Genomic DNA, 14,728 nt, shown 5'->3' on the forward strand with positions numbered 1-14,728 from the left:
CCATCATGTCTTCAACCTGCTGACAGGTTTTGCAGTCTGTCATTTGCTGACAGAATAAAATTAATCTGATTCTGATACCTGAAGAACAGTTTAACTGATGTTAACCATTTGAAAAAAAAACCCAACCCAAAACCCAGGAGATTATCATCATTTTAAAAATACACACATTGAAATAAATGCCGATGGAGATATGAAAAAAAAAGAAAGTTGATTTGCACTGCCATCAGAATGATTCTTGTTGCATGCTTTAGAAAATAATTTATATGGACAGAACAAGTATATAGTTACATGTGCATAAATTTTCCGACTGATACACATGAGCAAATGTGTGTATTAGAAATGAAGTAAAACACACACACACACACACACGCACACACACACACACACACACACATCCATTCTCTCACAGATACCTGGGCAAGCACACACACACACACACACACACATACACACACACATCCATTCTCTCACAGATACCTGGGCAAGCGCACACACACACACACACACACACACACACACACATCCATTCTCTCACAGATACCTGAGCAAGCACACACACACACACACACACACACACACACACACACACACACATCCATTCTCTCACAGATACCTGGGCAAGCACGCACACACACACACACACACACACACACACACACACACACACAGTAGACAGCAACACACACAGACTCACACGCACACACACGGCAGACGGCAACATACACACACACACACAGCAGACAACAACACACACAGACTCACTGGATGCCGGTCAGCTCATCCCCAAACTGTTCCTGCTGCTTCCAGAACTCACTGCCCACCCGGTCTGCACGACAACAGGAAAAAAATATCACACACACTGTGGAGTGCAATTCATGTTCACTCCATTTCTGCGTGCGAACTTTTTGATGTATGCAGCAGTTCTCAGGACTGTATTCATCCCACCACTTTAGGCAGCCGTATTCAGTTTCGGGGGATAAATGACGCCTGGAAGTATTTGTATTTGCATTTCTGTGTGTGGAGTGGTGGCCTGGTGGTAACACGTCCACCTAGGAAGCGAGATAATCTGACTGTGCAGGATCGAACCACACACCCAGCACCATTTTCTCCCCCTCCATTAGACCTCACGTGGTGATGATCTGGGCACCAGTCATTCAGATGAGATGAAAAACCAAGGTCCTGAGTGTAGCATGCATTTAACACACGTAAAATAACCCTTGACAACAGAAGGGCTGTCCCTTGCAAAATTATGTAGAAAAATCCACTCTGATAGGAAAACAAATACACTTGCAATGCAGGCATTCACATGATCATAACAGGCAGCAAAATAGTATGGTAAGATTTTTCTCACAAAACTCATCACAGCTGTTTGAAGTGTGACATAAAGGCAAGAACTACATCATTGTATTGTATTGTATTGCATTACTCTTTTTTGTCACAACAGATTTCTCTGTGATTCATTACACATACTCTTTGCTCTAGTCCTAACACCAGATTGACACGAAGGTCTTCCGGGAACTTCCTGCTACTTCAAAAATGACTGTGTATTCTAGCCTTGCAAAAAGGAATCAGCTCTGACATACTCACATCCTTTTCCGTAGTCCACGAAGGGGATGGTGCGGTCGATGAGATAACGGTCTTCCTGTGTCTTACGGTAACCGTCTGCCTGGTTCATGGCAAGGTCTTCAGGGGCCTTCTGCAGCAGTTCTGAGGACACACCACAACGATATACTGATAACCTTCAGTTCTGAGGACACACAACAATATACTGATAACCTTCAGTTCTGAGGACACACCACAACAATATACTGATAACCTTCAGTTCTGAGGACACACCACAACAATATACTGATAACCTTCAGTTCTGAGGACACACCACAACAATATACTGATAACCTTCAGTTCTGAGGACAAACCACAACAATATACTGATAACCTTCAGTTCTGAGGACAAACCACAACAGTACACTGATGACCTTCAGTTCTGAGGATGAACCACAACGATATACTGATAACCTTCAGTTCTGAGGACACACAACAATATACTGATAACCTTCAGTTCTGAGGACACACAACAATATACTGATAACCTTCAGTTCTGAGGACACACCACAACAATATACTGATAACCTTCAGTTCTGAGGACACACAACAATATACTGATGACCTTCAGTTCTGAGGACACACAACAATATACTGATAACCTTCAGTTCTGAGGACACACAACAATATACTGATAACCTTCAGTTCTGAGGACACACAACAATATACTGATAACCTTCAGTTCTGAGGACACACAATATACTGATAACCTTCAGTTCTGAGGACACACCACAACAATATACTGATAACCTTCAGTTCTGAGGACACACAACAATATACTGATGACCTTCAGTTCTGAGGATGAACCACAACAATATGCTGATAACCTTCAGTTCTGAGGACACACAACAATATACTGATAACCTTCAGTTCTGAGGACACACAACAATATACTGATAACCTTCAGTTCTGAGGACACACCACAACAATATACTGATAACCTTCAGTTCTGAGGACACGCCACAACAATATACTGATAACCTTCAGTTCTGAGGACACACAACAATATACTGATGACCTTCAGTTCTGAGGATGAACCACAACAATATACTGATAACCTTCAGTTCTGAGGACACACAACAATATACTGATAACCTTCAGTTCTGAGGACACACAACAATATACTGATAACCTTCAGTTCTGAGGACACACCACAACAATATACTGATAACCTTCAGTTCTGAGGACACGCCACAACAATATACTGATAACCTTCAGTTCTGAGGACACACAACAATATACTGATGACCTTCAGTTCTGAGGATGAACCACAACAATATACTGATAACCTTCAGTTCTGAGGACACACAACAATATACTGATAACCTTCAGTTCTGAGGACACACCACAACAATATACTGATAACCTTCAGTTCTGAGGACACACCACAACAATATACTGATAACCTTCAGTTCTGAGGACACGCCACAACAATATACTGATAACCTTCAGTTCTGAGGACACACAACAATATACTGATGACCTTCAGTTCTGAGGATGAACCACAACAATATACTAATAACCTTCAGTTCTGAGGACACACAACAATATACTGATAACCTTCAGTTCTGAGGACACACCACAACAATATACTGATAACCTTCAGTTCTGAGGACAATCCACAACAATATACTGATAACCTTCAGCTCTGAGGACAATCCACAACAGTACACTGATAACCTTCAGTTCTGAGGACAAACCACAACAATATACTGATAATCTTCAGCTCTGAGGACAAACCACAACAATATACTGATAACCTTCAGCTCTGAGGACAAACCACAACAGTACACTGATAACCTTCAGTTCTGAGGACAATCCACAACAATATACTGATAACCATCAACCATACATTAACGGTTATCAATTAATGATCAATGTGACAATTACACTCTTACTGTCTTGCACTAGTGGTTAACATAATTTTTTTGCTGGGTATTGTGGTACTTTCTCCAGCAGACTTGATGGCAAACAACAATGGGATAATTATCAACAATAATTAATCATCAATCAAAGCTCGATGAAACAACAGTATTTTGATGTTAATGTGTGCAAGCACAGATAATGGTGTGTGTGTGTATGTGTGCGAATGCATAATTCATTTTTGTGAATTTGAACTCTTGTATTATGTGTGTTCACACATGCCTACTCACTCACAAATATATGCTAATCACATCACTCACACATACACACACACAGAGACACACACACGAAAAAATTAAGAAAGAAGACCCATACTGGAGATATATCCCTGCTGTCTCTTTCTCTCAATCATTTTCTGCTGCCAGTTTCGCAGGGCGTTGCTTTCATCTGATTTCTTCTCTCCTTCCTCCGTTGATCGTTTTCTTTTCTTCTCGTACTTCACAGTCAGCGAGTCTCCTGAATAACTGCTGTCAATTCGAGGGGTCGGGATGTCCTGAAAGAGGCAAAAATCACATATCATTACTTATTTACTTCTTCTTCTTTTTCTGTGTTCGTGGGCTGCAACTCCCACGTTCACTCGTATGTACACGAGTGAGCTTTTACGTGTATGACTGTTTTTACCCCGCCATGTAGGCAGCCATACTCTGTGCATGCTGGGTATGTTCTTGTTTCCATAACCCACCAAACGCTGACATGGATTACAGGATCTTTAATGTGCGTATTTGATCGTCTGCTTGCATATACACACGAAGGGGGTTCAGGCACAAGCAGGTCTGCATATATGTTGACCTGGGAGATCGGAAAAATCTTCACCCTTTACCCACCAGGCGCCGTTACCGAGATTCAAACCCGGGCACCTCAGATTGAAAGTCCAATGCTTTAACCACTCGGCTATTGCACCCGTCATTACTCGTTCACAATTTGCTGAAAAACATTGACACAAATAACTATGAGTTTTCACAGGACCAGGTCTTATAATGCATTATTATTTGTTTGTAATGAATGCCCATCAAAACCAGTTCTTGGGAGAAAAAAACAGTGATGTTTTCTGAGTCTGCCAAATCAGACCTTATTCTACTTTAATCCTCAAATCAGACCTTATCCAACTTTAATCCTCAAATCAGACCTTATTCAACTTCAATCCTCAAATCAGACCTTATTCTACTTCAATCCTCAAATCAGACCTTATTCAACTTTAATCCTCAAATCAGACCAAATTCTACTTCAATCCTCAAATCAGACCTTATTCGACTTCAATCCTCTTCATGCACTGTGGAACCCAAGGCTTTTATCAACAGAGATCTCTAAGGGTGCACAACTGAACAGCAAGTATGACATCAAAATAAATTCTCCCATCCAAAAAATCTAGTGGTCAGGATTATCTATGTTATACGCTTAAATAAAAGATAAAAAAAAAACCCAGTAAACAAGTTCACAGTTTCTAAACATATGCAAAAGCTGCCATGTTGTCTATGATATCTTTTACTTTTACTTCACAGAAGGTTGACACAGTTTCTGGTCTGTAAACTGCTCTACGTATGGAAATGGAGATAAATAACGCATTTCCACTTTCACAGCAATGCCATTTTTACTCTCTCCCTCTCTGTCTGCATCTTTCTGTCTGTCACTTACTCCTTTCATTTGCCTGAAGAAAAGCCTGGTGCTCGATACGTCGCCTCTTTTATCCCATGTAAGTCGACTTTTACCAAGATTCTTTTAGCCTACCTCTTACTGCCATTTTTACATTCTATTACTTCTTTCATCACTGAAACTTCTTCTGCGTTCACTCGTATGCACACGAGTGGGCTTTTACGTGTATGACCGTTTTTACCCTGCCATGTAGGCAGCCATACTCCGTTTTCGGGGGTGTGCATGCTGGGTATGTTCTTGTTTCCATAACCCACCGAACGCTGACATGGATTACAGGATCTTTAACGTGTGTATTTGATCTTCTGCTTGCGTATACACACGAAGGGGGTTCAGGCACTAGCAGGTCTGCACATATGCTGACCTGGGAGATCGGAAAAATCTCCACCCTTTACCCACCAGGCGCCGTCACCGTGATTCGAACCCGGGACCCTCAGATTGACAGTCCAACGCTTTAACCACTTGGCTATTGCGCCCGTCATCACTGAAACAACATTTAGAATGTGGCCATTACAAAAATGTGACAAATCCCTTCTCGTTTTTGTCCAAAAGGTAATGCACCATGTCTCCCTTGGTCTTCCTCGCACTCTTTTTTCCACGGTGAGAATTGCTGGAACAGGTTCTGCATATGACTGGGACGTCGACGGGCGCAATAGCCCAGTGGTTAAAGCGTTGGACTTTCAATCTGAGGGACCTGGGTTCGAATCACGGTGACGGCGCCTGGTGGGTAAAGGGTGGAGATTTTTCCGATCTCCCAGGTCAACATATGTGCAGACCTGCTAGTGCCTGAACCCCCTTCGTGTGTAAACGCATGCAGAAGATCAAATACGCACGTTAAAGATCCTGTAATCCATGTCAGCGTTCGGTGGGTTATGGAAGCAAGAACATACCCAGCATGCACACTCCCGAAAGCAGAGTATGACTGCCTACATGGCGGGGTAAAAACGGTCAGGCACATAAAAGCCCACTCGTGTACATGCGAGTGAACGTGGGAGTTGCAGCCCACGAACGCAGAAGAAGAAGAAGAAGAAGAAGACTGAGCCGTCTTTTTTCAAAACCAATTCTGATCCAACAAACCCCTTACCAGCAGGTCCCCTCTGCTGATGGCTTCACGACGGTAATCCTCAAACGATCCCAGAATGCTGTAGTGAATGACACGCCCCGCAGCATCGTAACGAGGGCCTGCGTAGCCTGAAGAAACACAGCCAGGGAAAAGAAACGTTTCAGCGTTCTGATACACGTAATAATAAACAAATATTATCAGCAGATAGACGCATGATGGACGGACAGAACTGACAGGTGGACAGGAGACAAAACGACAAAAGACAGACAGCAGAAGACAGACAGAGAAACAGAAGACAGATAGATGGACAGAAGACAGACAGACAAAAGTCAGACAACAGACAGACAGAAAGACACGCAGAAGACAGACAGACAGACAGACAGAACACACATAAGACAGACAGACAAACAGACAAAAGGAAGACAGACAGACAGAAAGACACACAGAAGATAGAAGAACAGAAGACAGACAGACAAACAGAAGGGCACACAGAAGACATACAGACAGAAGGGCACACAGAAGACATACGAAGTCAGACAACAGACAGACAGAAGGCAGACAGACAAACAGAAGATAGACAGACAGACAGAAGTACACACAGAAGATAGACAGACAGACAAACAGACAAGAGTAAGACAGACAGACAGAAGATAGACAGAAAGACAGACAGAAAGACACACAGAAGATAGACAGAAGAACAGAAGACAGACAGACAAACAGAAGGGCACACAGAAGACATACAGACAAAGTCAGACAACAGACAGACAGAAGGCAGACAGACAAACAGAAGATAGACAGACAGACAGAAGTACACACAGAAGATAGACAGACAGACAAACAGACAAGAGTAAGACAGACAGACAAACAGACAAGAGTAAGACAGACAGACAAACAGACAAGAGTAAGACAGACAGACAGAAGATAGACAGACAGAAGGACACACAGAAGACAGACACACAGAAGACAGACACACAGAAGACAGACACACAGAAGACAGACAGACAGAAGGACACAAAGAAGACAGACAGACAGAAGACAGACAGACAGAAGACAGACAGACAGAAGACAGACACACAGAAGACAGACAGACAGAAGACAGACAGACAGAAGACAGACACACAGAAGACAGACAGACAGAAGACAGACAGACAGAAGGACACAAAGAAGACAGACAGACAGAAGACAGACAGACAGAAGGACACAAAGAAGACAGACAGACAGAAGACAGACAGACAGAAGGACACAAAGAAGACAGACACACAGAAGACAGACAGACAGAAGACAGACAGACAGAAGACAGACAGACAGAAGACAGACAGACAGAAGACAGACAGACAGAAGACAGACACACAGAAGACAGACAGACAGAAGACAGACAGACAGAAGGACACACAGAAGACAGACAGACAGAAGACAGACAGACAGAAGTACACACAGAAGACAGACAGACAGAAGACAGACAGACAGAAGATAGACAGACAGACAGAAGACAGACAGACGGACAAACAGACAGAAGACAGACAGACAGAAGTAGGACACACAGAAGACAAACAGACAAAAGTCAGTCAGACAGACAAACAGACAAAAGTAAGACAGACAGACAAACAGACAAAAGTAAGACAGACAGACAAACAGACAAAAGTAAGACAGACAGACAAACAGACAAAAGTAAGACAGACAGACAAACAGACAAAAGTAAGACAGACAGACAGAAGACAGACAGAAGGACACACAGAAGACAAACAGACAAAACTCAGACAGACAGACAGACAAAAGTCAGACAATAGACAGACAGACAGACAGACAGACAGAAGACAGACAGACAAAAGTCAGACAATAGACAGACAGACAGACAGACAGAAGAGGGACATCCTGGAACACACCTGAATTGTCAACAGGTTTGAGTTCAGCGTCAGGAGATGCTGGCTTCGCCACCAGCACACTGAAACAAACCAATTTCAGTCATCAACAATCTGCTGAATGATACAAGGAAACAACAAACTTCTCTGATCATTAATATAAAATATCATACAACTACTTTATAGTTTTTTACATAAACGGACAGCTGCTGACACATTCTTGGATCAAATACATTGCTGATAATCTTACCAAAAAAAACAAACTCAAAAAGACAAGAAAAAGAAACGAAGAAAAACCCAATTTTGTTGAGAAATAATGGAAATTGTTCAATACAGCAGCAAGAACAGCAATGATACAAGTGATAACAATGACATATGCTATCAAAGTAAGTATCTTTTCCAATGGGTTCAAAGAACCACAATGAACCTGATGTAACATGTATGCGTATGTCCATGGAAATAGCACACGTACACACCCACATCAGACACGAATGTAAATTAAAAGTGTAACAAAACAACTCTCTTATTGCCCATTCATTTGTAATTTTTTTAAAGACTGAACACAGATTTTGCAGTCTGTACAAAATCTTGATCACGAAAACACACGCGTGTGCACACACACACACACCAAACACTGATGCTTTAGGAGACTAATATTCACAGACTGCACCAATATTTTAGAAGTAGAGGGCCCAGAGTGTCTGCGAATTGATTGTGATCGCGTCTTAATTTTAGCCCGATCGCCCAATCGAGCCATATAATTATGTGACCTGGTTGAAGACATAATTTGACAAAAAACAAGAACGCCAGAGAATCGACAGACAGACAGAGAATACAAAAAAAACCCCAACTTAGCCGTATGAAGAGCACAGGAACAGGAGTCAAGATGGCTGCCGGAAAAAGAGGACGCTAGTCAGGGATACACAGGGGAGGTAACCTACTTCCGGGAGGTTATCGGCTGTAGCTACTTTTGTTTTCTCCACGTAGGCGGGTAGTAGTTTGCACAGGACAGGAATCAGATCCCTGCCAGAGTCTGCACTAGTGGGTCACAGTTAAGTATGTGTAATTAACATTTTATTTTCTTCTCACACAAAGCAGACTCTATCCTTCCAAAAATAACAAAATTCTCAAACCATGCTCATGCAATAATCCCACTGACGCAAGAATGAATCAACGACATGGACATGGGTCAAACAAATAACCTTTTCAGTTTCGGCTTGTTGAGTTCGGAGGCTGGCTTCATCTTGCGTACGGTCACTGTGGACATGGCGGGTGGTCTCTCTTCCGATGGAGGCTCAGGAACATGTATCTGTTGGAAAAGAGATTCAGTTCAATGAATTATCCCCCACACCCTCCTTTCTTTCTCTCCTCTTTTTTTTTTTTTTTTTTTTTTTTGTGTGTGTGTGTGTGTGTGTGTGTGTGTGTGTGTATCTCTGTGTGTGTGTTAAGAATGTGGTCTCTCTTTGCACAGAGGTTCCGGAACATGCATCTGCTGGGAAAAAGATTTATTTCAATGATTTACCCCCCCCCACCCCCCCCACACCCACTTTATCATTATTTTGGGGGGGTTTGCGTTAAGAGGTTGGGGCTATGTGAGAAATGGATTAACCCTTTGACTGCCAGAAAAAACAACAACAACAACAGTAGAAAGTAGTGTTTCCAGTTACAAATCAATATCCACAACTGTCCAGAAACTAGAGAAAATGGTCTGGAGATTTATACCACTTTCAATCAAATGTGAGAATATTCAGCCTTCCAGAGTAATTTCCCTTCCTATGATGATGACATCAGTGACGTCACTATGACTATGAAATCTACAAGCATGGCATGACAATTACATGACAGAATCAGCTTAAATTTATGGCTTATAAGCTTTTGATGATGTCTGGAGATTTTTTTTTTTTGATGTGTACATGTGACTGTGTGCGTGCATGTGTGCATCCTTCCATGCATACATACATGTGTGTGTGTGTGTGTGTGTGGTCATGTGCGCCTCTTTGAGTTGGTAGGCTGTTTTTTTGTTGTTGTTTTTAGCTTAAAACATGTACAGCTGAATTTTCACTTAGAGTTCTCTTGTCCCAAATTAACCCATTTAAACATATGTTTTGGGAAGGAATTTGGAAATGCTATTCTCTCTCTCTCTCTCTCTCACACACACACACACACATGCATGTACACAAACATGCACCTCACAGACACTGAATCTGAATTTTACTCACACACATACACACACACACACATACACACACACACACACACACCTTCTCCAGATCTTCAGCCTTAATCTGGAGCCCTTCAATCTCCTCGTCCCAGATGATGTGTCGGGAAGGGGGTCGATTTTCATCCTGTGCCTCCTGGGAAGGCGTGGTCGACTTGTCCGGGGTGCCATCCCGACGTTTGCCTTTCAGCCGATCTGTACACAAATATGAGCAGGCAGAAATTACTGCAATGTTTGTCTTAATACTGATCTGTACACAAACGTTAAGACATGTAGCAGATAATTATGGCAATGTTTGTTTTAAAGCTATCTGTATATATAAACAGCAGAAATCATTGTGACGTTTGTGCTATTGCTGATCTGGTCACAGACGTATAAAGAAGAAAATTACTGTTGTGTTTATCAAATCACTGGTCTGTACACTTCAGTGTTTCAGAAGATTTATCATTTTATGTGATCTTAGTGCTAGTTCCCAGCTAAACACAGATTAAATCCAAAACATTTAGTGTCATTCGTCTCCATGCAAAAACTTGGCTGCAAGAGCAATAATAATAATGGATACTTATATAGCACACTATCCAGAAATCTGCTCTAGGCTCTAGGTGCTTTACAAAAACGCTTTTGTTAACATAAAACATTATATCTATGTTACATACACACACCAAAATGTGACTACACACACACGCACACACACTGCATACATACATTTTAACATACATGTGTATCTAACAGCTACCCTAACACATATGCACACATAGGCAGGCACAAACTTACATAAACACACGCACACACAATACACATTCATATACATGCATGTAGTTATGTACACATATATATGTATACACACATAGTCAAGCACAGCTAACGCAAAGGAAGTGGACCTGCCACAATTGAACTTATTGCTGAGGGAAAAGGTGAGTTTTGAGACGAGATTTAAAAGATGCGAGGGAATCAGAATAACGGAGGTTATTAGGGAGCTTGTTCCACGTCTTTGGCGATTGAAAAAAAAACGATCTGTGTCCATAGGTCTTACTTCTGACGTGAGGTATCCTGAGAAGTCGAGTAATGCTTGTCTTACTGCCCATCTGTATGCAAGTAGACAGAAAACTCCACTGATTCTTTATTGGTATTACCTATACAAAAGCAGAATTGTAATGATGCTAGCTTTGGGGCCAAAACAGTGACGCAGTATTATTAGAAATTTACATTTCTGCAAGTCTGACCACAAACGTTGCAAAAAACTGTGATGATGCTTGCCTTTTACCTGCAGACACAGAGTGAATGTGTGCGTGTAGATATGTGTTCATGAGTGAGTGACTGTGTGTGTGTGTGTGTGTGTGTGTGTGTGTGTGTGTGTGTGTCAGTGTGTGTGTGTGTGTGTGTGTGTGTGTGTGTGTGTGTCAGTGTGTGTGTGTGTGTGTGTGTGTGTGTGTGTGTGTGTGTGTGTGTGTGTGTCCTAAAATGTATAAAATCAGTTGGGGACAACAAACATTTCTTCCATTTGTCTGTCCTCACATATAGCATATAACTGTTTTCACGAGTTTGAGTCTCTCTCTCCCTCTTTCTCACTGTCTCTCCACAGATACAGTAATATCTTACAATTGAAGAGCAGTCAGTTAGTTACCATCTGAACTTCATTTCTGTTAACCACCACCACTCACTTTCCTACCCCCTCCACACACACACACACACACAAACACACACAGTCACACACACACACATACTGCAAGGACATGGCAACATAACCTATGACCAGATAAAGTTCAATGCACCTGGAGACAGATTCAATATCACACCTGCTCATTCAAGGTGTGAATAACAGGTGAGTCCCTTATCTCTAAGTTACACATGAAAAGCCCTTTAAATCGTCTAGCAAAAAACAGAAGGAAAAGGGACAGCTCAAGAGAGATTGAAAGGGACTTAGAAAGGGAATGAAAGATAGACAGTGAGTCATATAGAAATGTACAGAGAGTGGGGACATTCTACCTTAACCTAGCACCTCTTTTGTCACGTACTCTGTTAACACACGCAAAGGGTGCAGGTATGAATTTGTGGAGTGGGTTTACCAATACTCTTGAGTTACTGTGCATTACAAAGTTTCTTGTTTACTAACAACTAACTGAATCACACACACACACACACACACACACACACACACACAATCCTACATTCATTTATGTGTACCTCGCACTGTCTCTCTCCAGAGATCAATGACAGATTGAAGATGAATCCCACATGCTGTTTATTTGAAAAGCATATGATATTTTCAGGACAGATGCAAATATTATTCTAAAAACTAATGGAAATGTTCATTATGTGATGTCGTGTGATGATGAGTTATCTGTTTTTCAGTTGTCCAGATTTTTTAACAAAGTGTTTCAGAAAAGGTCAGAGTATAGAACAGAAGATTGATTGGTGATAATGGAGAATGATAAATCAAAATTTTGAAGTCTGGATGTCTTTTGATGAAATAACAAGAGAGGCAAGGCCTTCAAGACTCACTTGTGATACACTTAAAAAAAAAAAAAATCTGATCGTTAAAATGTGTTCTGTATTAGTTATTATAAAGCTTTGAGTTATAAAAAAAAAAAAAAAAAAAAAAAAGAAAAGAAAGAAAAAAGAAAAAAAAAGAAAAGAAAGAAAAAAGAAAAAAAAGAAGTCCTAAACAGATTCGAACTCCGTGTGTTCGCTTTTATTGTATTGAGTATAATTTCAAAGTGTATGTTTAAGATGAGAAAGATCAGTTTCAAGTAAATTAAGTCCCCTACCATTAACTACAGATTAATTTCCCTTTTCTACTATCTGCACCAAAACGTTTGCAAAATAAATAAAACTTCCTTGCTTAGCAAAAGAAGTTCCTGTTTGAACAAAAAATGATAATAATGACTGCTCTTGTTGTTGTGTCAGAATATCAGATCAAAGTGTCAAGTTTAGAGAATACAAAAAATATAAATATAACAATAAATGCAGTTTGCATACAATTTTGGCTTCTTTTTTTATTTTTTTGTGCCCATCCCAGAGATGCAATATTGTTTTAAACAAGATGACTGGAAAGAACTGAATTTTTCCTATTTTTATGCCTAATTTGGTGTCAACTGACAAAGTATTTGCAGAGAAAATGTCAATGTTAAAGTTTACCACGGACACACAGACACACACACACAGACAACCGAACACCGGGTTAAAACATAGACTCACTTTGTTTACACAAGTGAGTCAAAAATGAAAAGGGTAGCTGGTTCATTGAGTTATTACGTCAATCATTGTTTGTTATCTATCTATATATGTACAGTAATAATCCCAAGTAAGAAGCCTTCCACTTCATGCGAAATTGAATTGGCTGATAGATGTGTTCTAACCCCTTGAAATGAACATTTTGTTTATTTAATAAAAAAAAAATGTCATGTCATGTCTAGAGATCAATGGCTGGACGTAAAAAAAGGAATCTTACGGTCAGCGCTTAGTTATATCAGAAATAATGTTCTCTCTCTCTCTCCCTCTCTGTTACAGTCACACACATACACACACACACACACATGCATACATACAAGCACACACACACACACACAGACACATGTGAACATGAACACTATTCACCCACCACAACCATGACCACTCTCCCACATCTATCCACTACCCAAACCAGACCACAGCTCAAGGTCTTAAGGAGGGGGAGAAAATACTGGCGACTGCTGGTGTGATTCGAACCAGTGCGCTCAGATTCTCTCGCTTCCTAGGTGGACGCGTTACCTTTAGGGCAACACTCCACTTCATGCACACACACACACACACACATGCAAGGATTTACTTACATGAGCACTAACTCCTCCCAACACAGAGAAACTTCACAGACCTGCAGACTGCTTGCTGCTCCGTCATGAAAACATTTTATTTCCTACTTAAAATTTCTGTCAGCAGTTCGTTTTGACTTCTGACACTTAGGATTTTATCTGTTGTTTTTGGTGATTGTTTTGTTTTGTTGTTGTTTTGTTTGTTTCGTTTTGTTGTTGTTGTTATTGTTGTTGTTTGAGGGGGCAGGGGTGTGTGGGGGGTATACCAGTCAATGTTTCCTTTCCTTTTCTGTCTTTGCTTCTATCTTTGTGTTGACATTTTGATCACAACTGAACCCTTCACATGTTTATCTTGGAAGGTAGAACATATATATGGATACAAGATGCTTTCGCACTTAAAAAAAAAAATCAAATTTCAAGAGGTAAACAAAACAAAAACCTTTTTTTCTACCGTTACAAACATGTGACCAATCAAATAACTCAGTGAAAGTCAGTGAAATCACAGTCACAACAGCTAAAATCCTTGATTGTCTTTCACTAACAATCAATGACTGTCTTTCTCGTACTGAAATCCTTGAACATCTTTCTCTCACTTTAAATCCTTGAATGTCTTTCACTTTAAATC

The 14,728-nt window shown here is 40.8% G+C and overlaps 1 protein-coding gene across 8 annotated transcripts in view; it reads right to left on the reverse strand.

Moving 5' to 3' along the window:
- The window catches only part of LOC143277873 (MYCBP-associated protein-like), an 86,255-nt gene that overhangs the window by 36,298 nt on the left and 35,229 nt on the right, over positions 1 to 14,728 (reverse strand). For all 8 annotated transcript variants that reach the window (XM_076582816.1, XM_076582818.1, XM_076582814.1 and 5 more), the window contains 7 exons: positions 10,356 to 10,507; positions 9,297 to 9,403; positions 8,119 to 8,177; positions 6,257 to 6,363; positions 3,841 to 4,018; positions 1,588 to 1,707; positions 763 to 826 (listed from right to left, as the gene is read on the reverse strand). In XM_076582816.1, the coding sequence (XP_076438931.1) occupies positions 763 to 826; positions 1,588 to 1,707; positions 3,841 to 4,018; positions 6,257 to 6,363; positions 8,119 to 8,177; positions 9,297 to 9,403; positions 10,356 to 10,507 (787 nt within the window). The remainder of the gene's footprint in view (positions 1 to 762; positions 827 to 1,587; positions 1,708 to 3,840; positions 4,019 to 6,256; positions 6,364 to 8,118; positions 8,178 to 9,296; positions 9,404 to 10,355; positions 10,508 to 14,728) is intronic.

The sequence above is a fragment of the Babylonia areolata genome, chromosome 35 (genome assembly GCF_041734735.1).
Source record: "Babylonia areolata isolate BAREFJ2019XMU chromosome 35, ASM4173473v1, whole genome shotgun sequence".
In the NCBI taxonomy this organism is placed as follows: domain Eukaryota; kingdom Metazoa; phylum Mollusca; class Gastropoda; order Neogastropoda; family Buccinidae; genus Babylonia; species Babylonia areolata.